The sequence below is a fragment of the Bidens hawaiensis genome, unplaced genomic scaffold (assembly GCF_021521415.1).
Source record: "Bidens hawaiensis isolate Kalapana, Puna unplaced genomic scaffold, B.hawaiensis_p1.1 tig00020557_1, whole genome shotgun sequence".
NCBI lineage: Eukaryota > Viridiplantae > Streptophyta > Magnoliopsida > Asterales > Asteraceae > Bidens > Bidens hawaiensis.
In genome coordinates, this window is record NW_027493148.1 from 362,610 (window position 1) to 389,422 (window position 26,813).

General features: G+C 33.9%; 1 protein-coding gene and 1 pseudogene across 2 annotated transcripts; one reads left to right on the forward strand and one right to left on the reverse strand.

The window, feature by feature from the left end:
- Nucleotides 1-646: 646 nt before the first annotated feature.
- LOC143561152 (regulator of nonsense transcripts 1 homolog) lies at nt 647-8,375 on the forward strand. Its single transcript, XM_077049286.1, has 28 exons — nt 647-1,229; nt 2,277-2,528; nt 2,632-2,802; nt 2,923-2,973; nt 3,054-3,146; nt 3,254-3,349; nt 3,428-3,478; nt 3,575-3,693; nt 3,792-3,900; nt 3,987-4,109; nt 4,192-4,263; nt 4,342-4,413; nt 4,543-4,609; nt 4,704-4,846; nt 4,939-5,010; nt 5,088-5,372; nt 5,459-5,572; nt 5,652-5,750; nt 5,820-5,897; nt 5,989-6,123; nt 6,192-6,266; nt 6,345-6,453; nt 6,540-6,892; nt 6,974-7,033; nt 7,157-7,228; nt 7,319-7,450; nt 7,601-7,720; nt 7,805-8,375. The coding sequence occupies exons 1-28, from the start codon at nt 687-689 to the stop codon at nt 7,931-7,933; spliced, it is 3,795 nt and encodes a 1,264-aa protein (XP_076905401.1). The 5' UTR covers nt 647-686; the 3' UTR covers nt 7,934-8,375.
- Nucleotides 8,376-8,921: 546 nt separating this feature from the next.
- LOC143561153 (lon protease homolog 2, peroxisomal-like) lies at nt 8,922-14,854 on the reverse strand (annotated as a pseudogene). Its single transcript, XR_013140246.1, has 17 exons — nt 14,685-14,854; nt 13,981-14,093; nt 13,683-13,779; nt 13,432-13,601; nt 13,197-13,288; nt 12,939-13,118; nt 12,772-12,855; nt 12,554-12,681; nt 12,285-12,486; nt 11,494-11,700; nt 11,225-11,355; nt 10,736-10,949; nt 10,361-10,666; nt 10,082-10,275; nt 9,758-10,003; nt 9,564-9,665; nt 8,922-9,224 (listed from the first exon to the last, which is right to left on the reverse strand). The product of XR_013140246.1 is annotated as a lon protease homolog 2, peroxisomal-like (transcript).
- Nucleotides 14,855-26,813: the final 11,959 nt, after the last annotated feature.

Here is a 26,813-nt window from a genome sequence, read left to right on the forward strand (position 1 = left end):
ATGATAAAATGCATATAACTTTATTAGCATTGCACTTTCTTTGCTTCTAATTTTGTAAACTAAGGAATGAGTTAGAAAGTTTATTTTTTATTGGTTATGGATGATTAATAATTTAATATCATTAAATCCTCAATTTGTATCATTTGGTAATTTTTTTTACTGATAGAAACTCTTGCAATTGTTAGTTCGGTAGCAAGATATGTTAAAACTAACAGAACAATATATTTAGAAGCAGTTTGTTTACATTTTTCAGCTCTTTAACTTTTTAAGAGTTTTGATATGTTATTTTTACATGATTATTATAACTTGAAAATCATAATAATATAATAAGATAATTTATGAGTTTTAATTTTTCAAACCCGTGTAATACACGGGTTTATAACCTATTTAATAATAAAAAATAATTCTCATGAACATTCTACGCAAAAACTTGGGAGACAAGGAACAAATAGAAACATTTTTCCATTGACTTGTCACGCGCATCTCACGTGCAAACTTTACCCTCCATACGAGTCAACTCACCACGCCCTCACTCACCTACACACCACCAACAAACCAATCACCCGTCTCTCTTAAATTATTATTATTATTATTATTATTATTATTATTCCCCCATTTATTCCATAGAACCCTAATTATTATTAATCTAATTCATCATCCATCCAAACCCTAACTCCATCAATTCAATGGATTCACAACCAAGCAATCTCTACGACACGGCGTCTCAACCTGACACCGGCCACGACGACGCTTACACATTTCTCGAATTCAACACTCAAGACGACGATGACGATTTCAATTACCCAGAGTTTCACGAGCTTTCACAGCCTAACGCCGTTAGATCCTCACCGTTATCTTCCGTTTGGCCTACGCCCTTAGACTCCATCTCCGTCGACAACACTAACGCCGTCGTCGATCATCATTCCGATACCAACGCCTCTCCTGTTTCCGCCAAAGCCGCTAGAGGAAACAATAATAATAACATGAATAATAATAATCAGGCGTCGGCGGTTGATGCCCTAGCTGCGGGGATGAGCGGATTGAATTTCGAGGAGACGGGAGACGATGACGGTTACGAGTACTCGAAGGGGGATTTTATGGAGCACGCGTGTCGGTATTGCGGCGTGCAGAATCCGGCGTGTGTGGTGAGGTGTAATGTGCCGTCGTGCAGGAAGTGGTTTTGTAATTCGAGAGGGAATACCTCGGGTTCTCACATTGTTAATCATCTGGTAAATTTTATATTATTGAATTGTTACTGTATATTGTTGCTTAATGTGCTTTTTAGCTTTGATGCATAGATTGATTTGTTATTGTATGTAATGTAAATTGTTATAGAATTCCTGTTTAGCAGATAGTCATGGGTTGATGTGTTTTTTTAACTTTGATGAATACATTGATTTGTTCTTATATCGCTGTATCTGTATGCAGTATAATATTTTACAGAATTCCTAGTTAACAAACTGTCACTGCTCAATTTGCTTTATAACTTTGATGCATAAATTGATTTTTGTATTGCTGCATCTGTATGCAGTATAATATGTTACATAATTGTCACTGATTAATGTGTTTTTTAGCTTTGATGCGTAAATTGATTTTTTCCTGTATGCAATGTAATTTATTACATAATTGCTGTTTAACATATTGTTTCTGCTTAATGTTTTTTTTTAACTTTGATGCATCAATTAATTTGTTCTTGTAGGCAAATATAATTTGTTACAGACTTCTTATTTAACAAATTGTCGCTGCTCACTGTATATCTTTAATTTTGATAGGTAAATTGATTAGTTTCTTGTATGCAATATAATCTATTACACATCTCGTATATAACAAACTGTCATTGCTTAATGTGCTTTTTTAACTTTGATGCATAATTTGATCCGGTCCTGCATGGCTGTGTGCAATATAATCTGTTGCAGATTTCCTATATAACAAATTGTCACCACTCAATGTGCTTTTTTAACTTTGATCATGCATAAGTTGATTTGTTTCTGTATGCAATATAATCTGTTACAGACTTCCTATTCTAACAAATTGTCATTGTCACTGCTCAATGTGTTTTTGATAGTCTAAGTTGATGCATATTATGGTTTTGACATTGTTAATAATTTTGTAATCCTTAAATATAGGTGTTTCATTATTTTCGTTATGTATCCTATTGATTTGTTCTTTTATTCAATGTAAATATGTAATATGTTACAAGACTTTTTATAAATGCACAAACTTTGACTACTCAATGTGCTTTTGAGTTGGTATTGATCTATATGTTTGGGTTGCAGGTTCGAGCTAAACACAAAGAAGTGTGTCTTCATAAAGACAGTCCGTTGGGAGAGACGATTCTCGAGTGTTACAATTGTGGATGTCGGAATGTTTTCATTCTGGGATTTATTTCAGCCAAGACAGAGAGTGTAGTTGTGCTTCTTTGTAGGGAACCGTGCCTTAATCTGAATTCCTTGAAAGACATGAATTGGGACCTAAGTCAATGGTGTCCACTTATTGATGACAGGTGTTTCTTGCAGTGGCTTGTTAAGGTTACCAATTTAATATTTGTTTAATTTATATGTTTGTGTTTATATAATGGAAATACATAGTTTAGAACCAAGGATTGATAAGTATGTTTGGTCATTTATGTAGGTTCCATCTGAAACAGAGCAGCTGCGGGCCCGCCAGATCAGTGCTCAGCAAATCAACAAGGTTGAAGAACTGTGGAAGACAAACCCTGATGCAACTTTGGAAGATCTTGAGAAGCCCGGTGTAGATGATGAGCCTCAGCCTGTAGCCATAAAGTATGAAGATGCTTATCAGGTTCTCATTTCTTTAGCTGGTTTACTTGAATCATGAAAATGCTTTCAAAAAACAATATAAAGCATTCGTAAGAGTTAATGATCAAACAGTAATGGTGTATGTTTTGCTTTTAATTTGCAGTATCAAAATGTTTTTGCCCCGCTTATCAAGCTTGAAGCCGATTATGATAAAGTAAGCTGTACTTTTAATAGGTTTTATTACGGTACAACTTTGTTAACGAGTTTTGAAATGCTTGATATTTTGCTTCACAGATGATGAAAGAGTCCCAAAGTAAAGACAATCTCACGATTCGGTGGGATATTGGTCTCAACAAGAAACGTGTTGCGTATTTTGTTTTTCCAAAGGTGCGCCATTCTCTTCATTCCCAATCACATAGTTAGTTTATGTTTCTGTTAAATTTTATTAGCTTATATTCAGTTTGATATAAATCTAAGTATTGTTAAAATTGTAGGAAGACAACGAGTTACGTCTTGTACCTGGTGATGAATTGAGACTTCGATACTCTGGGGACCCCGCACACCCAGCCTGGCAATCAGTTGGACATGTGGTATGTGCCTGATGGCAATTAGTTGGACATTTGGTGTGCATTTTCTGTGAGAACTTATGGGTACTTTTTGTGTTTCAGATTAAGCTAACGGCACAAGAGGAGGTAGCACTCGAGCTTCGTGCAAGTCAGGTAGTTAGTTATATATTATCATTATTATGTCATGACCTGTGATGTGTTATAATTGTTTTTGTTGGTAACGCTGACTTATTATGGTTTTATATACAGGGCGTTCCTGTTGACTTGAATCATGGTTTTAGTGTTGACTTTGTGTGGAAAAGCACAAGTTTTGACCGGATGCAAGGGGCTATGAAAAATTTTGCTGTTGATGAGACAAGTGTCAGTGGGTAGGTTATAACTTACATATCATTGGGTTACATGTGAACTTTTGCGTGCATTTAATGAGTCATTTTGAGTATTTCTAATTTGAAAATATTTTATGCAGATATATATACCATCATCTGTTAGGCCATGAGGTTGAGATGCAAATGGTTCGCAATGCATTGCCTCGTCGTTTTGGTGCACCTGGTCTTCCAGAGCTGAATGCATCACAAGTATGCTTTCTTTATTGCACGCAAACACATGTATATACTAATTTTGTTATGTGTCTATAATTTATGGTTTGCTGCATTATTGGTAGGTTTTTGCTGTAAAAAGTGTTCTTCAGAGGCCAATAAGTTTGATTCAAGGGCCACCTGGTACTGGTAAAACAGTTACTTCTGCTGCACTTGTTTATCATATGGCTAAACAAGGTCAAGGACAGGTATTAATCCTTGGATAATGATATTGTATGGTGATATTTTGATGTTGATGACTGTGATAACGATTACTCAACTTAAATATAGGTTTTGGTATGTGCTCCGAGCAATGTCGCTGTAGACCAACTTGCAGAAAAGATAAGCGCCACTGGCTTAAAGGTATAACTTAAGTCACTTATATTTTGGTTTTTGATATCTTATTGTTAATACTCAGTATGTATAATCATGTATAATCAGGTTGTAAGGCTGTGTGCAAAATCAAGGGAAGCCGTAAGTTCACCTGTTGAGCACTTGACACTTCATTATCAGGTTTGTTTGTTTGATAATGCTTCAAATTATATACATTTATTACCTTTGCATGCTTCTTGTTTTTTAACATTATTACCTTTGGATGCTTCTTGTTTTTTTAACAGCTTGAATTTGTTTTTATTTATTAAGGTTCGACATCTTGATACATCTGAAAAGAGTGAACTTCACAAGCTGCAACAGTTGAAAGATGAACAAGGTAAGGATCAACCGATATCTTATTTCATATTTGCTATATATGGGCAAGTAATATGCTCATTGCATTTCTTTTTGTAACCTTCTAAATTATACAGGGGAGTTATCAAGCAGTGATGAAAAGAAATATAAAGCACTAAAACGGGCTACAGAACGGGAGATTTCTCAAAGTGCTGATGTCATCTGCTGCACATGTGTCGGAGCTGGAGATCCTCGGTTAGCAAATTTTAGATTTCGTCAGGTTGACTTGTGAACCCATGATAACTATGCATTTATTTAACTTTTAAGATTATTTTCTTTTATAATTACAAGTTTTTTTAAAACTTTATGTAGGTGCTAATTGACGAATCCACTCAATCAACTGAGCCTGAGTGTCTTATTCCCCTTGTTCTCGGAGCAAAACAGGTAAATAGATTTTATACAATGAAGCTATTTTTGGTGGTTGTATGTTATTATGTTGTAATTGGTGTTGTTTGTGCTAGGTTGTTCTTGTTGGTGACCATTGTCAACTTGGTCCGGTCATTATGTGCAAGAAAGCAGCACGCGCTGGGTTAGCTCAGTCTTTATTTGAGCGACTTGTGCTACTTGGTGTAAAACCTATTAGATTACAAGTACAATATCGTATGCATCCGTCACTCTCAGAATTCCCGTCTAATAACTTCTATGAAGGGACACTCCAAAATGGAGTGACAATAAACGAAAGGCAGTCAACTGGCATTGACTTCCCTTGGCCCGTGCCAAACCGTCCTATGTTCTTTTATGTTCAGGTGTGTCCATTTAATCAATTCTTTTATTAACATAATGATAGGCTAGAGTTGCATAAAAAATAAGCGTATATAATCTTTTATTGTAGATGGGACAAGAAGAAATTAGTGCTAGCGGGACATCGTATCTTAACAGGACCGAGGCTGCAAATGTTGAAAAAATAGTGACCACTTTCTTAAGAAGTGGTGTAGTTCCGAGTCAGGTATATATGACCATATTTTTCTTTGATTTTCTGGGATTTACAGCATAATAAGTTATATATTATTTTGAATGTTATGTAGATTGGGGTTATAACACCGTATGAAGGCCAACGTGCATACATCGTTAACTACATGTCAAGAAATGGTGCACTTAGACAGCAACTTTACAAGGACATTGAGGTAAATTCACATTCTGTTTATTTTTTAAAGCAGTAGTGAACATCAGATTTTTTAAGTAGTTCTTTTCAGGTTGCGAGTGTGGATTCGTTCCAAGGGAGGGAAAAGGATTACATTATTTTGTCATGTGTGAGAAGTAATGAACATCAGGTTGGTTACTAGTTACTACATGATGTTGTATACTGTAAATATTACATGGTTACATTATGTTTAACTAGATGATTTGTGTTTGTTTGGTTAGGGTATTGGATTTTTAAATGATCCACGCAGGCTTAATGTTGCACTTACTCGTGCTCGTTATGGTATTGTTATTCTTGGTAACCCTAAAGTTCTTAGCAAACAACCGTTGTGGAATGGGTTACTTACACACTATAAGGTATATCATGTATAATATATATTTTGTTTACATGTCGTATATATATCTCTTTTTTATGTTTTTAATAGGAGCATGAGTGTTTAGTGGAAGGACCTTTGAACAACTTGAAGCAAAGTATGGTTCAATTTCAGAAGCCAAAAAAGGTATTATTATTATTTATATTATTTTCTAGAATACAGTCAAGGAAAGTTGACAAATGTTTGTGGTTCGTTTTGATGTAGATGTACAATGACCGAAGGTTTTTCTTTGGTGGCGGGCCCGGTATTGTACCTAACGACACCTTTGGATCAACAAACCCTGGTGCTGATAGAAGAAACAGTCGTTCTAGAGGTATTTTAAATTTCCAAACAATTGATTTTTAAATATTAATTTATTTTTGCGTATTGTTACAATGTTTTCTTCTGGATCATTTACAGGTTCGTACATGCCACCTGGCCCACCTAATGGGGCTCATAAACCTGGTCTGCATCCTGCTGGATATCCAATGCCACGTGTTCCTATTCCATCTTATCATGGTGGTCCACAGCCTTATGCTATTCCAACTCGTGGTGCGATACACAGTCCCTTTGGTGGTGTTCCTCATGTTCCACCACCAGGAAACCGCGGTTTTGGTGGCGGCAGGGGGAATGCGGGTCATATTCCTCACCAACAAGGCTCACAGCAACCAATAGGTGCAGGGATGGGTTCTAGTTTTAACTTCCCTATGGAAAATCCAAATAGCCAGCCGTCACCTGGCGGTCCATTATCTCAGCCTGGTTATGTTTCTAATGTTGGTACTTTTACCTTTTTGTCCTTTTGACTTCTCTAGATTTGTGGATTTGTTCTTTGAAACTTCTGTTGCCTGTAACAGATGACTCAAGGCCCGAGTCAGGCTTTTCGTGATGGGTTTTCTGTTGGTGGCATGTCACAGGTATTATTATAAATTGAAAGATGACTTCCACATGTTCACATTTATAGGTGGCAAAATGGGTGGGTCAAACAGGTCGAACATATTTTTGTAATGCACTAATCTTGTTTTACATTGACAAAGCAGGATTTCTTGGGTGATGATTTTAAAAGCCAAGGATCACATGTTCCATATAACATTGCTGATCTTTCCACACAGGTAAGTGTTATCAAAGGCTAAGTTATATACTTTTCTCTTTAAGTTGACAAACAAGTTTATGAATATAATGATTGGTGATTTTTGTTCCAGGCTTCTCAAGGCGGTTATGGTGTGGACTATGTTACTCCGGCCACCCAAGCTGGGTTTCCTGGTAGCTTCCTGAATCAAAATTCCCAAGCTGGATTTTCTCGTTATGGTGCTGGAAATGATTTTATGTCTCAGGTTCGTACAATGACTTTTAATGTCTAATTGTCACCCATTGGTTAGATGTTGCAAACTACTGTGCGGTTGAATAATGCTGTTTTTTTAATTATGGGTTGGTTAGATGTTGCAAAGTGTGGTTCTGGTATGAACATGTGTGTGTTGTTACAGGACTACATGGGCCATGGTTCCCAAGGCTTGTTTACACAAGTCGGATTTAAAGATCCATCACAAGATGATTCCTCACAAGCCCACTTCGGTGCTGACCCCACCTCTTCCCTTCAGACGCAGGTCCCGTTTTTGAATTTTTATTTGTATATTTTTAAGTATGTTGCTAAATGTGTCGTAATTTAAATTGATATCTTTTGCATACAGGGTGTGATGAATCCTCTATACTCCCAGCCATTTACTCATTACAACTCCCAACCGATGAACATGCCAGCTCAGCAACAACAGCAGCAGCAGCAAACACAACAGGGACACGGGTCCCACTACAAGGGTTAAGAGACGCTTTAAATCTTGTGAAGGGTTATACAATCAGCAACTTGATTTTCATCACTATAATATCTATCTACTTCCCTTAAAAGATATGACAGAAAAGATCAAAATAGCGGCTTTTTGGAGGACATGGGATTAGATCGAACATGGTGAATCAAGGGCTGAGATTTGTCTGATAACCCCATCAGAGATTTGTAAGGAGGCGCAATACATGGATTTAGTTTTGTTGTTGGAAGAGGAAACATGAAGCAAAGTGATGTCGTGCAGGGATATGCTTTCGGGCTATATATAATTGTTATTAGGGAGTGTGGAGTCTAGTATTAAATGGAGTTTTAAATAAATGATTTGTGTAGAGAGGTTTAAGAGGTGTGGATTTGGTTTATACATATGAATTGTGTTATTTTATACCATCATTTGTGACTGGAAATCTATGCTTTGCGAAATTATGTTTGGATATGTTTTGGTTTTGTTCAGTACTGTTTCAAAGTGTAGTCTTCGTTTTTGGATGTAAGAAATTAGTATATTTGGCAAAATCAAAGGCATCATTTTCTTTTACATTAGAAGTTATTGGAACCTATTGATAAAAAGTTTATCCTTATTTACATGCATATTTATGAGGTTTTGATAGTATCGCCAGTGGAATTTGTTTTAAGTGATTAAACATAATTTAGTAGTTGAATGTGAACCAAATGTGACAAGTTTATTTGTGGAGGATGATACATTTGTGTCGTAATTAGGGAATTAGATATGTAGAGTTTGAATGTTATTTATCTTCCTGTGTTTATGTATATATGTATAAATTACGCTGTTTCTTCTGGAGCTAGGGGTCTTGCTCGCTGTCCATGGATAGAGGTAAGTTTTGCATACATCCTACTCACATGATATCTACCGATAGCTTTCATTGTTTGTGAAATTTACTAGGTACAGTGGTCGTTGTTGCTATGAGAAATTAGAGCGTCATCACTTGTATTCTTTTAATCCTTTTTGAACACTCTGATTAAAAAGTAAAATTATTGTTACATATCAAGGAGATGATACATTTTACAGCAAAAGAATAATGTTACACATTTAAGGAAATGATACATTTTACAAAAAAAGAAAACGTGAAGAATAATTAATAATCGATACGTGGGACCCACTGCTTCCATGTCTAGCAGTTGATGAGTCCGATAAACATATTTGCTTGCTCAATGTTCAATGTTAGATCAAGTTTTTACAACTTCGAATGAGGTTTCAAGGGGCATCCGCCTTCAAAAGCTTGTTCAAGCACATCCTCCATTCTCTTGGCAAGCAGTATCTGTACATGTCAAAAACAATTCAGATACCATTATCTTCGACTTCGGAAGTCAAACTGCACCAGTATCGAGTTTATAATAAATAGATAGCCTTAAGTAGTCAAACCATTTACATAATTACTCGTTAACACAGTGACTGACTTTTCAAAGCATCATCGCACTCTGTTTGACCTCATAAGTCAAACCGTAATATCCCAAGTGTGCAACAGAGTGGTTGAAGTGGTTTAAATAGTTAAAATGTGCATGTTTAGCACGTTGTTTGACTGGAATCCGTAAGAAGATTAAAGAGCAGATTCTTTATAAAAAAAAATCAAAATATTTATCTGTAGTTACTTATTTACCTCAAGGCTTGCAAGAACTGCTGAAGGCACTTCTGCCAAATCTTTCAAATTTCTTTCCGGCAGAATAACTCTCTTAAGCCCATACCGGTGTGCAGCCAACACCTGTTAAAAAACAGCAAAACCAGAATCGACTCGCTTATATAAATGTGAAAAAACGGGCTGGTTGGTAATGGGTCAAAGCAAGTAAAACTAACCTTATCTTTGATACCCCCTACGGGTAAAACTAAACCGCGCAATGTCATCTCTCCTGTCATTGCTGTATCTGATCTGACCAGTCTGCGGCTGAAAAGAGAAACAAGTGAGGTGACAAGTGTCACACCCGCTGACGGTCCATCTTTCGGCACCGCCCCGGCTGGAAAATGTATATGAACATCCCTTCCTTCTAGAAGGTTACTCTCTTCTGCAGTTGCCAAATTAAGCTCACTTGCCCTTGCTCTAACCTGCAATGTTCAAATTCCAAAGTTAACTAAACCCTTTCCGGGACCCACATATTAATGAAAATAACAAAGATAACATACCCATGTGAGTGCTATCTGGGCTGACTCTTTGATGACATCACCCAATTGTCCAGTGAGGTGTCGGTCCCCTTTCCTGGTGTTGCTGTAGCCTCCACAAACTGGACTTCTCCACCAAACGCGGTCCAAACAAGACCAACCGAAACCCCGGGTGTCACAACCCTCTCTGCAGCTTCTTTATCATCATACTTTGGAGGCTGCATTCATATTAAAAAACCAAGTGTATAGATTAAAATATGTCAAAATAGGTAACGGGTTTAGACGGCTAATTTTTGAACTTACTCCTAGAACTTTTTCCAGCATTTCTTGATCAACAATCAACGGAGACATGATCCTGAACACATTTGAAATTTCATGATTGTTGACACCCATTGGTATGACTTCCATCTCTACTTCACCCCCTCCGCCCTCAGCAGAGATTCTGCTCTCCAACAACGGTGAAGAGATCGGGTGGTTAAGTGGAAGACTGTTATGCTCCTGCTCCGCCACTGCTACCGCTGCAGCACGAGCTAAAGCTGCTAGCTTTCTCTCCAGGTTCCTTACACCAGCTTCTCTAGTGTACTGCTCAATAACAAGTTTCACCATTGCCTACAAAAAATTGCATGAATATATATACTCTTAACTGAATAAAAAAAGAAAATTTAAATAACTGCATACCTCGGGAAATTGAAGGAAATCGGAATTCAATCCGTGCTGACTGAGTACTCGTGGGATTAAATGGCGCATTGCGATTCTAAGTTTCTCTTCAGATGTATACCCTGGAAGCTCAATGACTTCCATTCTGTCTAAGAGTGGTGGAGGAATCGGTTGTGCCCTATTTGCAGTGGCCACAAATATCACTTTTGATAGATCAAACGGAACATTTAAATAGCTTTGAAGTATAATTAAGGAATTCTGTATGGAAATGGATTGTTATAACTATTTGAAAGCATTATTTATATTATGTAACTTTTTATCAAGTGTGTTGAGTGAACACAACTTGACCCGTGCCAAAAGGCCCATTTTGGCTGCAACCGATTTGATCCACAGCTCATTTTGTCACATCTGCAAACAAATCAGTCAAGCCAAAAGGAATCCCATTATTCATGTAACACAATAACACAAGCACTGACAACATTTGCTATAAGAATCCCTATTTAAGGATACTGATCACTGAATGTTTTGTTTTGTTCAGGGTCAAGAACCTCAAGCAGCGCCGATGCAGGGTCACCGCGAACATCAGATCCCGTCTTATCAATCTCATCCAGCAACATAACGGGATTGCAGACAGCTACTTTCTAAAGGTCAAAACAATTGCAAGGTTAAAACAGTATGCTTGGAAGAAAGATGGCTAGTTAGATAATATAACAATATGCACCCATCAAGAACGCTTAAAAATGAAAAAAAGAAAATGACAATTCAAAATTCAAATTAACCTTTAATCCGTCAATAAGGCGCCCTGGCATGCTTCCAATGTATGTCCTCCTATGCCCTCTAATGTCAGCCTCATCCTTCACACCACCGAGGGATATCCTTATGAACTTTCTACCTAGTGCAGCAGCAATTGATGATGCCAAAGATGTTTTCCCAACACCTGGCGGACCCACAAAGCATAATACAGGGCTTCTGGCATCTGGTTTCAGCTGCAATGGATGACTAAGTTAGTTACTTCCAATCACAGGTGCCAAAACGGGTGGGCTCATAATGGATCAAAAAGGATAATAATTTAACGCTAGTTCAAACGACTTTAGTTGGACTGGGCCAATCCATCAAACTTAAATTGTCCATTTTCTTGAATTTTTTTTTCGACATTAAAATGATTTTTATATATAACACAAACCGAGCTACATCTGGATAATGGGTAAGCGAGCAACAAGCTGCGCCGCTATCCCCTTTTGAATCGCAAAGCCTATTCTACTAAATATAAATTCTTGATTGTACAAAATATTAATTATGAAATAAGATTATAGTAACTATATTTAAATATAATAACGTAACGCGATTTAGGAGGTTTTAGGCATTTAAGAACACTCTGGGTGACCTGAACGACTCATTCAACGACCATTTCCATTCTAGCTAAGTTTCAAAAGTTTATCCGTTTGACCCTTTGGAGATAAAATACAGCCCAAATTAAACCTTTTTAAGTAAATTGACCGAAATTTCCACCTCTCATTCCAATGATAGCATCAGCAGTATTACTAAAAAAAATTTTAGATAGATGGTCAACCTTGCGAACTGCTAAATATTCAATAATCCTTTGTTTAACTTTGACTAAGCCATAGTGGTCACTGTCAAGTCGCTCTTTCACAGCTTTTAGGTCTAACTCAACTTCTTCACTGGTTGTCTGCCATGGCAAATCAGCAAGAAGCTCAAGGTAAACCCGAGAGCTATTATAACCAGGTTGCTGAGGTTGCATCCTTTTCAGTCTCCTGAGAAAGAAAAACATAATTCATCATAAGAACCTAAATTATTAACTGTCAAGATTAAAACAATTACCTTAATTCCCTCTGTGCATGCATCCAGATATTTGGAGGCATTCCAGCATCTTGCATCTTTCTTTCGAGTGCAGCCACATCATCATCTTCATCATCATTGTCACCGAGCTCTTCTTTTATAGCCCTCATCTGTTTTAAATTCAATTATTACAAGGAAGAGAAAACAAAAGAAAAAAAATAACTTTTGCTACTAAAGCCAGTTATTAATAAGAAAACTACCTGTTGGCGTAGAAGATACTCCTTTTGTGATTTAGACAACTGTCCTTCAACCTTTTGTGTAATCTTTTCTGCCACGCGAATAGACTGATACAAGTAATAAACGTGTCATCATAGAACTACTAGTCAGTTATTTAGTTTATTACATAAGGTAATAAAAATTAGCATACCTGTAAATGCCGCTCAACTAGCTCTGTGGCTTTTGAAAGCCTTACTTTTAAGTCAACAGAATCTAACATAGACAGTTGCTCTTCAAAGCTAATCTCAAAACTAGCAACAAATATATCAGCCAGTTTATGCACAGGAACACTTTCAAGAAGAACTTTAGTTCTGCCTCCAGTTTTTTGTTTCTAAACCAAAAGGTCATACAATTGTTATAACATTTTTATTAAAGTAAAAGATATTAAAATACCATTTATTACTCATACCTGCTCAAGAATAGTTATAAGCTCCATGGCAGTTAGTTTGAACTGACGAGACAAGGCTATGTAGTCTGCATCTTGTTCTATTTGCTCCATCTTTAATCAAGATTAGAAAACTGTTCACAAACCATTTTCATGCTTAATTTGAAACTTAAATCCACAATTACCAATGATGTAAACTTAAACGCTTAAAGCCTGCATGAAATTCCAAAATTAAATAATGTGTGATTGTATACAGTACCGGATTTTGTCATATCGATAGGGGAAATTCTCGCAGTAGTGTATGTGACTCTTGTGTTGAGCTCCTGAACATTAAACCTGCTCAAACCTTCTAGAACAACTACGTATGTTACCCTCCCGCTCGGTTTCTCAACTCCTCTTGATAAATGTATTGCACGCGCAGCAACTCCTCTTAAGATCAAATTCAACATTAAACGTAATGGTATCAGACAATTCATCATATACTGTAGTCATAAAATAGCCAAAACATACCTTGTATGCCAATATAAGGAGTCTTGTTGACTTTTCCCATCAGATTTGTTAGATTCTGATGACTGATTCTTGGAGACTTTATCACCTGAATCAGCCCCTAAATCCAACAGGACCAAATGTCAGTTGTTAGGTCACTGATTCTCAAATATTGTTATGTTCTGTATTACTATTTATAGAAGTAAAACAGAATAATTACAAAGGAAACCTAATCAAACTATACCTTCTAAAAATAGTAATAATATAGCAACAAACCCTAACTAAATATACTTTCATTAACAAAAACTGATAATGAATTCACCTTGTGTCACAACAGAACCAACTGTCATTGTTTCTGCAGCATCTCTAACCGGCACAATACCTATCAGTCCTTTCTCCTCTCTCTGCCACAGCTCTTGTTCCACCAACTTCACACTATATTAACCGCAGTGTCATTAATCGAATCACACAATCATAATTAACTGAACGTATAATCTCAATTTCAACTTCAATTAATCGAACTCAAATCAACGATAGAACAACATCAATTAGCTTAATCACAAAATCATGCATAAATAAAAGTATCACCTCAATTTCAACTTCCGTGTATCGAATTCAAATCGCGGATAAAACAACATCAATTAATTGAATCACAAAATCATAACAAATGAGTAAAATCATTATCTCAATTTTAACTTCCGTCAATCGAATTCAGATCACAGATAAATCAACATCAATCAATCAACTCACAAAAACATACACAACTGAAAATATTATCTCAATTTCAACTTCAACTTCAATCAATTGAATTCAAATATTCAACTAACAGATAACTAAAACTATTATCTCACTTTCAACTTCTATCAGTCGAATTCTAACAGCATCAATTAACTGAACGTATTAGATCAATTTCAACTCCAATCAGCCAAATTCAAATCATGAAGATAGATTAATTAGCTGAAGCGAATGAATTTAGGTATTTAAGAAGAATAAAAAAGGTTAAATAATAAATGAGAAATAAAAAACCTGGTAGGAGAAGTGCATTGAATCCGAATAATAGCGCCAGGTAATAATACTTTGTTCCGGAACGGAAGGATTCCTATTCGACTCGGAAGCTCCACCATCACTCTCACTCTGTCTGTATGTATATATGTATGTGTGATCTAACAGAGTCTCTCTGTGTGTATATATATATAATATTTCGTATATATGCAGGAAGGAGGATTGAGAAGAATTTGAGATATGTGTGAGTCAGACTCCTGGCAGCTTTTGAGTTCCTTAGATTTTTTTCTTTTTTAATATCAAGCATATCAGAATCCGAACCGACAACCTACCAAGATCTAGCTCAAATTCTTTATTGACATGAGAGGTGAATCAAATGAGTTTTCAAACCCAAGTATTCCTGCCACTAGACAGTAGACAATAAGCGAGAAAATTCATTAGTTTTTTCTCTTTCCAATTATTGTAACTATCACGCTATTAATATCATCATCATTACATTAAATTCTTTTTCTTTTTTTTTCTTTTTTTTGGTTGAGCTTAAGTCGTCTCTTTAAGTCGTCGTGGAGTAATGAGTACCAAAAAAACGTGTATATATGTTGTGTAGTTAGGTAGGGTGCGTAAGCGAGCCTAGTTAAGTGTCAAACAAATTTTTTAAGAGAGAAACAAATTGTTGGTGAGTTTGCAAGATATTTTAGTTAATTGGTGTATATACACTTAAGAGCAAGGAAGCATATGAATAAATATTGATGCGAGTTAGGAGGTGTGGATTACACATTCGTTTAAGACTTATCTAACTACAAGAGCACAACCTACTGATTAAAGAGATTATCCGATTAAAGAGGTTGAAAAGCATTATTGAAATATTTCTATCTCATCACAATTCATTAGATATACACAGACCCTATAAACTCTGAAACCAATACATAATTTAGGTATCAAGATGACTATTAACTTAAATATATAAGATGTAAATGAAGAATTTAATCACGTGCTATTAATTTGATATTTTGATATTAGCTTGTTCAACTTTCATTAGGATAGTAACTAGCTTAGCTCCATAGCTTGTTTCCAGGTAGCTAATGAGTGATGAAGAGAAATCCACGTATGTAGATGATGGATAAAGTGTATCCTCGTGACTTGTCCGCCACGTGTCCCTAGTTTCTTGTTGATATATGATCATTGTTGGATAAACATGCAAATGAATATTTTGATGTCTTTAAGATACACCGACAAATGTTTTACAGCTTAATAAAACCAATAATGATAACAATACCAAACTATTTATTTGATATTTTGGTTATTTAATACGTATAATAGTAGCCATATGGATGAGTGCAAATAAAATAAACGAGGAAAATGAGAATCTCATAAATTGGATAAAGTCCTTATCCATCGCCATCTTCTACTTGTCTCTGGTTTGGATTACTTTCATATGGTGTACGAATTTCAAATTATACAAATGGGAAAAAAATATTTATAAACTATTATTATAAAATGGTTCTGTTATATAAAAGTTTCATATAAATATTTAGTTTGATTCTTTTAATTTAGTAAAAGCTCAAACTCGATATATTTGACTCATAAGGTATACATACTCTACTTAGATTCGACCTACATTATTTGTATAGATATACAATAAACTTAAAAATTGATGAAATTTAAAGAGTAAAAGCAATAGTGACCTTTATCCAAATATATAAAGTCTATAAGTTGAAACCAAATTGCTATTTTGAGTCTACAATTTAGTTGCAAACTAAAAAGACAAATGAAGTTGTACAATAGGGTAACATATTGTTTTCCACTCTAGGTGACATAACATTCAAGCAGGATATTGGACCTTGGATTTGAGATCGGGTCAAGTGTCTCCCCCACTTCAATTATACCTAAATTCAAAGTATCTTTTTCTAGAGCATTCTCATCATTTTCTTTAAAAAATTTTGTGAGTGAAATCTCTAAAAAATTTTAAAGAATGATAAGTGGTTGTGAGTGAAGAAGAGAAAATATTTAAAGAGATGAGTAAATTTTGACTAGATTTGAAGAAACATTGGTTATCCTTTATTTATTTTTTAATATATTTGAAAGTGGTTGTGAGTTAAGTAGAAAGAAACAATAAAGAGTAATATTTAATTGTGGGGTAAAGTTAAAATACAAAGGATAACAAAAATGAGAAGGGTGAGAAGGAATCTTGTCCATTGATCTTAGATTTGAATGGATAATATTAATTTAATAAATAAAAATTGTTTTGGCATGAAGGTAATAATCCATCTTTGTTGGCTTTTTTTCTCCACATGCAAGACACATGTCAATTCTCCCATCATTTTAAAATATACATAATTTTTACATACGACATTATTTTTTAGAAAAAAATTCACCATAATAATAAGCGTTTTTTTATCTTTAATATGAGTATCATATTGTTATATAAAAATAAAAAAAATTAATGGGTTTTTTTCATTGTGTTTTTTTGTTCATTGTGTAGTATGTTGTTTCCATTGTGTTTTACATTTCAAATCATTGTGTTATATATATTCACCATTGTGTCTTACGTTTTAGGTCATTGTGTTATACGTATTCACCATTGTGTCTTACGTTTTAGGTCATTGTGTTATACGTATTCACCATTGTGTCTTACGTTTTAGGTCATTGTGTTATACGTATTCACCATTGTGTCTTACGTTTTAGGTCATTGTGTAACATGTATTAATAATTGTGTTTTACGTATTAGATAATTTGTTGTTATTTTATCATTATTTTTACATATTATTATTACAAAACGGTGTTATTAGTACTTAAAAAAACATAATTATGATGAGTTAAAAGACACAATGACGAAAAAAGACACAATGATAAACGAAAAGACACAATGTGGTGCGAAAAGACACAATGTGGTGCGAAATGACACAATGGCGTGCGAAAAGACACAATGACGAAAAAAGACACAATGAGTTGCAAAAAGACACAATGACGAAAAAAGACACAATGATAAGCGAAAAGACACAATGGTGTGAAAAAAGACATATTGACGAAAAAATACACAATGGTGTGCGAAAAGACACAATGACGAAAAAAAACAAATTGATAAGCGAAAAGATAACGAGAAAAGACACAATGGTGTGTGAAAAGACACAATGACAAAAAAAGACACAATGAGAAGCGAAAAGACATAATGTTGTGCGAAAAGACACAATGGTGTGCGAAAAAAAACAATGACAAATTTTTGTTTTAAATTTTATATAACAAAAATCATACTCATATTAAAGATAAAAAAACGCTTGTTATTATGATGAATTTTTTTTAGAAAAAAATATCATACGAAAAAGTTATAGACGTTCTAAATTGATGGGGGTATTAACATGTGCCTTGCATGTGGAGAGATAAAATGTGTTCAATTACCTCTATACCCTTTTCCTTTTGATCTCCACTTGACACATGTCAATTATTTATGGCTTCTCATACTTCTCATTTTTATTCCCCTTTGTAGAATAACTTGACTCTTAATTGTATATGAGAAAGAAAATGTTATGTTTTTAGTGTAATTATAGAGATAAATATATATGAGTTGTTGTGAGTGCTCTTCAAGTGTTTAACCCATTATAATGAGAAGCAAAAGTTTAAAATAATTAGTTCATTTTAATGAAGATTATACATCAAAATTAAAATAAACTCAATCATCATTTACGCCTAATTATACTTATCCAATTATCATTTAACTTACCAATATAAATCTGAACTGATTCAACCACTTCCTAAGAGATTGAGATGGTTTGGGCATGTGAAGAGGAGACCGACAACATCGCCAGTTAGAGTAGTGGAAACCTTCATTGTGAAAGGAAAGAGGAGTAGAGGCAGACCTAAATTGACTTGGGATGAAAGAATTAGACATGACTTGACAGAGTTGCACCTCTCTGAGGATATAGTCCAGGATAGAGATTCGTGGAGACGTAGGATTAAGGTTACTGACTTCTAGGGGAAAGTACCTAGTTAGCTTAGCTTTGTATTTAGGGTCTAGTTGGCTAGCCTGCCTCTTTGTTGTTTATGCACTTATTTTGTTTGATGCTGATTTTTGATTGTTATGCCCTATTCTTAGTAGGTTACAGATTTATTGCTATTTTGGTAGTTTGCTATCTATGTATTGCTAAGTGTCTTTGCTTGTAGGATGCATGTTTACTTTGTTTACCTGTATGTAGGTTTATGAGCCGGGGGTCTCTCTGGAAGCAGTCTCTCTATTCTCACGGATAGAGGAAAAACTTGCCTACATCCCACCCTCCCCTAACCCTACCGATAGCGTGCTATACAGTGGGATATACATGACTTGATTGATTGATTGATTCAACCACTTCCTAAGGATAGATGGGGCGTAACCCGTCTCAACACTACAACCCGAGAGCCCCATCAACAATTTAATAGCTCCCCGTCGAAACTCGCTCCCATTAGCAGCGGTGTTCCATAATTTATCTTTAATAAAATTATATGCTTTGGAACATCATCACTATTTATAGTTTTATAACGGGTTCTTTTACATATTTGTTCATGGTTTTTAGGGTAGAGGGAACGATTTATCAAACATTCATGTGGTGATCAACTGATCATTTATCTTACATATTTTACAAATTTAATGTTTTTAAATGAAAAATAAAAGTCAAATATTATGGATTTGACCTTCTATCTTCTACTTCTCACAATACATTTTGTTATCCAATATGTATCCATATTTCGACTTATTAGAATTTTTGCAAAACTATTAATTATTTTCATGAAAATGGCTCAATTTTAATTTGTTTTAGGCAATCAAAATCATCAATGTCTAAGATTAACACTAGCATGTTCCCTCCAAAAGAGTAAAAAGGCTAACATCACATACCAGTGATGTAACAATAACCATTGACCAACCGTTTAAGCCCGAAAATCCAATCTTTTAGCGGGAAACAACCACATTCACAGGTACTCCATGTAGGAAACCGTCATTAACGCTTTGTACTTAAAATAAAGTATAATTTGGTATAAAATTCTAGTAGCTTCGTGAGATACAACTCCAACTATATATTATACACTAACCACAACAGTTCCATTTATTAAAAATTAAGTACTAGCGTACAAAATTTTAAAAAACTGAATGTGTATAAATACTCCAACTAGTTATTATACAATGATTAATGACCACAGCGATTAATTTTTTGAAAAAAAAGAATGTTTTTATAACTGTTATTAAAAAATATAATAAACACCAAACACCTGTCATGACTAATCAAGACATCATCCAATGCCAACAACAGTTTCACAAGGAACAATTTTTACGAAAATGAACAACAACAAAAACCAAAAAGAATATATAAAATTATAGGCGTAGCTACCACAGGAAACTTCCTTGAATTTCGTTGTGTTTTATGATTCAAGTTTGCTATAAACATACAACAATGATCTTGCTAATTTCCTGCACTAGTAAAGCTAGATGGCGAGAACGTCGATGATCATAGCCGGTGTTGTGTTGGTACTAGGATTAATATCTGTCGGGGCTGGGTTTGGTGCCGAGGCCACCAGAGTTAAGGTAGTTATTTTATGTATATTGGTGTTCTTTTAGTTTGATCTCTTGACATGTTTTTGTACCCGAATCAAACTATCAAAGTATATAATGACTGTCACTCAACGAGTTTGAAAATCTTGATCCTACGGGAGTAAAATAAATGTTTGTTTTTTATTTTAGTTTTTATTCAAATACAAATATCATAATATATATTAGAAGTAAATTTGAATTTTGCAAACTGGTAGTTAAGCCTTGTGCTGAAGATTGTGGAGGAGAAAAATTTGTTTTTTTTAAGGTTTGGTATTTTGTCAAATTTAATCCACTGTTAAATTTAATATAACAACTAGTTTTAATAAATGTGGGAATTCCGAGAATATGTTTATCCAAATTTAGATATAAATTTTATTTAAGTCATTGTCATTTTCGTTTTTTTACGCACATCAGTTATATTATACTAAGCGAACTGAACTTATTCGGTTATTTTACTATTTAACTAATTTTAATTATACAGTGCAAAATATTAGTTATAATATTCTTGAAATGCTAAACCACGCATTTTACACACACAGTTTACCATAACAAGTTTCGCCGCGTCCCCGCTGAGCGGAATTAAAGTTACTAGTTTACTAAATGTATCAATTAATTGTTAAATTTATAGTCCTGATATCAAACACTAAATTTCATTAATATATTTTTAAAACAGTGTTCAATTTAAAATAAATAAATAAAGAAAGGATTAACATGTAGTGTCTTATAAAATACTTACAAATGGTATTTATTCATGTTATGTTCATACATATGGCAGGGCTCTCAAATGTGAATAGTTGATGGCAAATGCGTGCACCCAAGTAATCCGGTCATGGGGCTCGCGATAACCGCAGCTACGGCTTTGATCCTTCTTTGTGTCGTGGTTAGAGTAGCCACCGGGCGTGGCTATGCATGTTGTCGCACCCGCCCTAATTTACCCAAACTGATTAAACTTTGCATTTTTCTAGCATGGTACGTTATAAGTATTGGGCCTATTGGCAATGGCCATATATCATATTGAACAATTAAATGTTTAACATGTTTTCTTGCTATATAGGCTCATGTCATTTGCAGCCGTTGGAGGGTTCATTGTGGGTGCAAAGAATACTACTAAAACGAATTTGGTATTCACAAACGGTGAATATGGTTGTTACGTCATAAAACCGGGTTATTTTTCAGGAGCTGCATTGGTGGCTCTTGTGAATTTGGGTTTGAGTCTTTTTTATTATCTCGTGATCGCTTCAAGTCAAAATGTACCGAGCAAGCCATCAGACTCGGAGGTGGAGGCGCCACCGGTTTCCAAAGACCACCTGATACCACCATTGCCTCCCCAGATGCAATGAAGTTTAAATGTATACATAATGATGGTAACATAAGTGGAAAATAATGTTTTGTTAGAAACAAATTAGTTCAAGTCGATCAAATAAAATTGTAAGGTAGCACACTAGCACCTAAACCGAAGCCTAGACATCATAGTTTCGGGCCGAATGTTGTCCAAGCAAACGGACCATCACTTTCTAATTTCATTTCTCCGGCTAAGCCCATCACCCACGAAACTGAGAATAGTTTGTGTTTGTTATTGGGCCGACTAAGTAAGTAATATAAAATTATAAATGATATTTAGTTTTTAGATTTTCATAGGTGATCAATTATGAATGATGATTTTATTATTGGAAAAAATGATTTGATTAATTCGATTAACCGTTAGTTTTAAACGTGAGTAGATTCAAGCTAACTTAAATTAATTAGGAAATTGTATTATTAACGATTATTGTGATTCATAAAGGAGAATGAACGATAACTAATATGCTATTTATGAAAAAAGTAATTTTCCCGACACATGATACATTGTTAATAAAAATTAATATATATATATAAGTGATAGTTTTGTTTTGTTTTTGGGACGACTGAATAAGTAATATAAATGATATTTGTTTTTTTTTAGATTTTCATTGCCGGTCATTTGACTGGGTTAATTACATAATTTTGTTTTGGTTTTAGTATTGTTTTCACTTTTTATGACCAGACTAGACTGGTCCGATTAAGCTCATAGTTCCAGTTTAAAACAAGTCTTGATTAAGCCTCTTTCAAGTAAAATCTCATTTATATAGTTTGGAAAGATTGAGACGAGGGTATGATTACCGGCGTCAAAAGAAATAAAGAGCACGCTCCAGTCAAGAATTCATTTTAAATTGCAAAATTTAATTTATTTTTTGGTTTTGAGGTATTCGCAATTGAATCTTCTTCTTTGTGGTTTCAAAAAATTTTAAACTAAACTTGAAGACACCCATAAATCCATAATTAAACGTATTACAATGCTCTACAAGTCTACATATACCTCGAATATTTCTATGCATGGTGCAAACACTCCTAGATATATTATATGTTGTTTAAATTCGTATTTTTGCTGTAATTGTAATTGACGTCAACAATATAATTCTGGAACGTTTGGTTTAATATATTAAGAAAGGAAAATAAACACAAGACAAATGTCATGACTCATGACCTAAGGCATCATTCTCCTATACCATCAACGATTTCAAAATATAAGAAACAAACAAAAACAAAAAGTTGATACTAAAAAACAGGCGTAGCTATCACCGTAACCTTCATTGAACTTTGCTTGTTTTACGATTCCAATCTTCCGTTACGATATAAACGCACAATGAGTCTTGTTTTTAATTAATGGCTTTAAAGCTAGATGGCGAGATCATAGCCGGTGTTGTGCTGGTACTGGGACTAATATATGTCGGGGTTGGGTTTGCTGCCGAACTCACTAGAGTTAAGGTATGTATAATTTTATGTATACGTACTCTTGGGTGGTTAGAAAATGAGTATATACTAAAAATATGTAAACACAAAAACATAGATACTGTAGTACTTTTCTATTGGAACTTAATATTTAATTTACCTTCCAATCTAATTATCTAAATGGTTGAAAATACTTTCTCAAAAATTAAAATACGTATGAAAAATGTTAGACACATTGTTAAAAATTCAACAAAATCCCCTAAAATGTAAATACTACTTGTACTTAAAAAGAGAAAATAACCAAATATTTCATAGGATATTTTAGTACCCAAAGGCCAAAACCGATGATGTTATCAATTCTAAAATTAAGTATATTTTTCGTTATTTATGTATCATTTTTTTTCTTTTCAGTGGTTGTCTTTTGCTTAAAAAGTTGACAACAATTGTCTTATATGTTTAAAAATCTTGCAGATATACTTGTTTTCACTAATAGAGTAATATAGGCGCCAAATTTGTCAGTTGAGTCTAATCATGTGTTTTGCACGTGAGGACAATTTAGTCATTTTATCTTATGTTGGTGGGTTGGGGGGGGGGTTATGGTAATTTTTCTATAAAACGGCTTATTTATGATACTAAACCACTCTCTTGTGCAAAGCAAATGACCATATTTAACTGACAAGTTTGATATTCGTTAGTGAAAATGACAAACCGTGTAAGGTTTTTAGACATAAAATACAATTTCTATCAACTTTTTAAATAATGAACAACCACTGAAAAATGGTGTAAACACAAAGAACGAAAAATGTAATTTACTTTTAATTTTAAACATTTTAATCAATATTCATGTATGTTACACCTATGGCAGGGTTCCCAAATTCAAATAGTTATTGGCTACACCCAAGTAACCCTGTCATGTAGCTCGCTATAATAGCAGTCATGGCTCAATGGCTATGTTCCTTCTTCGTGCTGTCGTTAGAGTAGCCACAGTGAGTTTAAATGTGACATAATGTTGAATGTTGATGGTAAAATAATTGGGAAATTATGTATTGTTAGAATAAAACTAAACTACTTGATAAAATATAATGGTAAATAAGAACGTGTACAAATTATGTATATAAAAACCGTCTTACTAATTTTTTCATTATGTTCTAAAACATTGGTTAAAAACTTAAAACTATTACCATGTACGGTTTTTGTCAGAGGTAGCTTCACAACTTGATTAATAATATTAAAACAAAAAAAAAACGCTTGGAAACACACTCTTAAACTTGTATTATGTTGCCTAGGAACTGGTATGGGTTTAGTCGGACGAAGCTGCAAACAATATAGATAAACGGTTTGGGTCGGTTGATCAATTGTCTCACACGGTTTTGGGTTTGTGTAAAATTTTTGTCTTTGTGTCAGATTCAATAGTGTTTTGGATTATGCTGGATGGATGGCACATTCATCTTATGACCAACCATCCATTAGTCGGTATAAAACTAATGGTGTACAGTAGCTATCATATCTTCTTGAATGCATTAAATTTTTAGTGATTGCTACACGCTACTAGTCAAATCGACTACTAGATGCACATAATTCAATTATAATAAACCTATTTGCGTAATGTACAACACATACAAAGAGCGCTCAAAGATTAATTGCGGCAAATAAAGTTGTTAAACGGGTCGTGCTTCCGGTTTGAAACCAAAATTTTAACATGAAAAATAGGTCACACACAATCCCAAAATACGATAATGAAACCTCATAACTCATAAGGTATTGTGTATACAATGATACACTTAAGATAATTACAAAGAAAACCTAATATATAGTTTCATCTAATACTTGAACATGTCACGCTTATTCACAAGTTTACACAACTCCGTCTCATCCATTTTAAATTTAAATTTATTTTATATCAAAATTTTAAAATTACAAATTTACAATAAAAAGAACAAATAAGTATACAATATTTATATACTTACACAGTTTCATTTAAACTATAAAACATGATGCGTATTTCTCTCTCAAATTTTAAGTTTTGACGTAAAGCACCTACCATACAAAACACTTCTATTTTTCTAAAATCACAAAAACAAATGGGTTATCGCGAACACGTTACTTTGAATGGACCCGGCACTTTTCGGATGCACATTTTGTAGGATAAAATCAATACAAAATATGGAATACATGAAAAATATTTGTATACAATTAATCATAGAACTTGACATGGGTTCCAAAGTGTATGTTGGGACTGTTGTAAACAAGCATGAGTGATGGGTGGAGATGAAGTATGGTGGGAAATAGGGGTTGTTTAGCATAGTATAGTTGGGGTGTTTGGTGATTGATGGTTGAACCCATGTTTTGGTGTGTGTCTTAGTCAATGGGGCTCCATGTTCTTTCACATTCTTTGGTGGGTGATCTGGACTTTTTGGTAATGGGTGAACTGTTTTGGTCCCTTTGTGTCTCCATTTCCTTTAAGCCTATGTTTGCTTAGTCTTTCAAGACAAACAAAATATTATTGGTTACCCTACAAACCTTTTTTATTAACAACTAACCAACCAAATTATTATTATTTTTAAATATGTTTTAAGTTTCGGGTGTTTTTAAAATACATTTCTTGACCACCAATTTGTTAGACTTTGATCAAATTTTGTACAACAATTACTTGAGAGTACTTGTTTTTAGTACACAGTTATATTTCTAACGTATATTATAAAACATCACTCGCAACTCTTAGACAAGATTTTGTAGAAAGATTTAGATAATTTAGAAACGACTACTCGGGTGTTTACTAATTATATAATTTATCATCATCATCATCATCATCATCATCATCATCATCATCATCATCGTACTCAGTATATTCTACCAATAGCAAAGTTATGATAAATTATATAATTTATGATTTATTAATATATATTAAACAACTTACAGGATATTAAATTTTATAAAACAAACATTTTTCTAAACAAGAACTTTAATTTAAGACTTCTATTAGAAATTATTTTGATAAACAATTTTATATTACTTCATAAGTAACACCCAAAGTTATATAAAACAATCTATTAAAATAATAAATATAAAAAATAATAATACATGGCCGAAATCTAACTTGTTTTGATCCTAGGGAGTAGGGATACATTCTTTTCGTAACCAATCTTATGTTGAGAACTACGAAAACCACATAAAATACTTGTACATTGTGCAGTAGTTTCTTATTCAGATGGTGAACGCTCATAACACTTGAAACAAGAGGTAGAATTATAAGTTTCTCATTTTTTTAGAACCGCATTAAATTGAAAACTACTTGCAAGTAAAACCCGTATTTTATTTCTTTAAAAACTGTCTCTTTTTCGGCGGCAGCTTTCTGGGCCAGGTTATGTGATTATATCTTTGGGCCATGCCCAATTTGTAATGGGTTGTTGGTAGACATTTACTGGCAATTAATTTTAAGCCCGATATTTACAATAATATCTAAGTGAAATAAAAACAAATTCTGGGTATTTTACATGAATGGTATATTTATATATTTACCGAGTGAAATAAAGTTACTCATTTCTGAAATTTAAATTGAAAATAAACGTAAGTGTAAATGTTTTTTTTATAAATATTATTTACTGTATTATGAAAGGGTGATTAAGAAAAGATAAGAAATTGAATCTAGATGATGGCAGATAGACCAATTGAAAAAATATATATATGGTATACATATTATTAAATAATTCAGTTACTTTTATTATTAAATCACGCATGGTATTGATTTAATATGCTTAAACTTGGTGAATAATTCACTTGAATTTATATACATCACAAATTTCATTAAAAAATTATCATTTATCCTTTCAATTATCTGTTATTCTTCTTAAGGG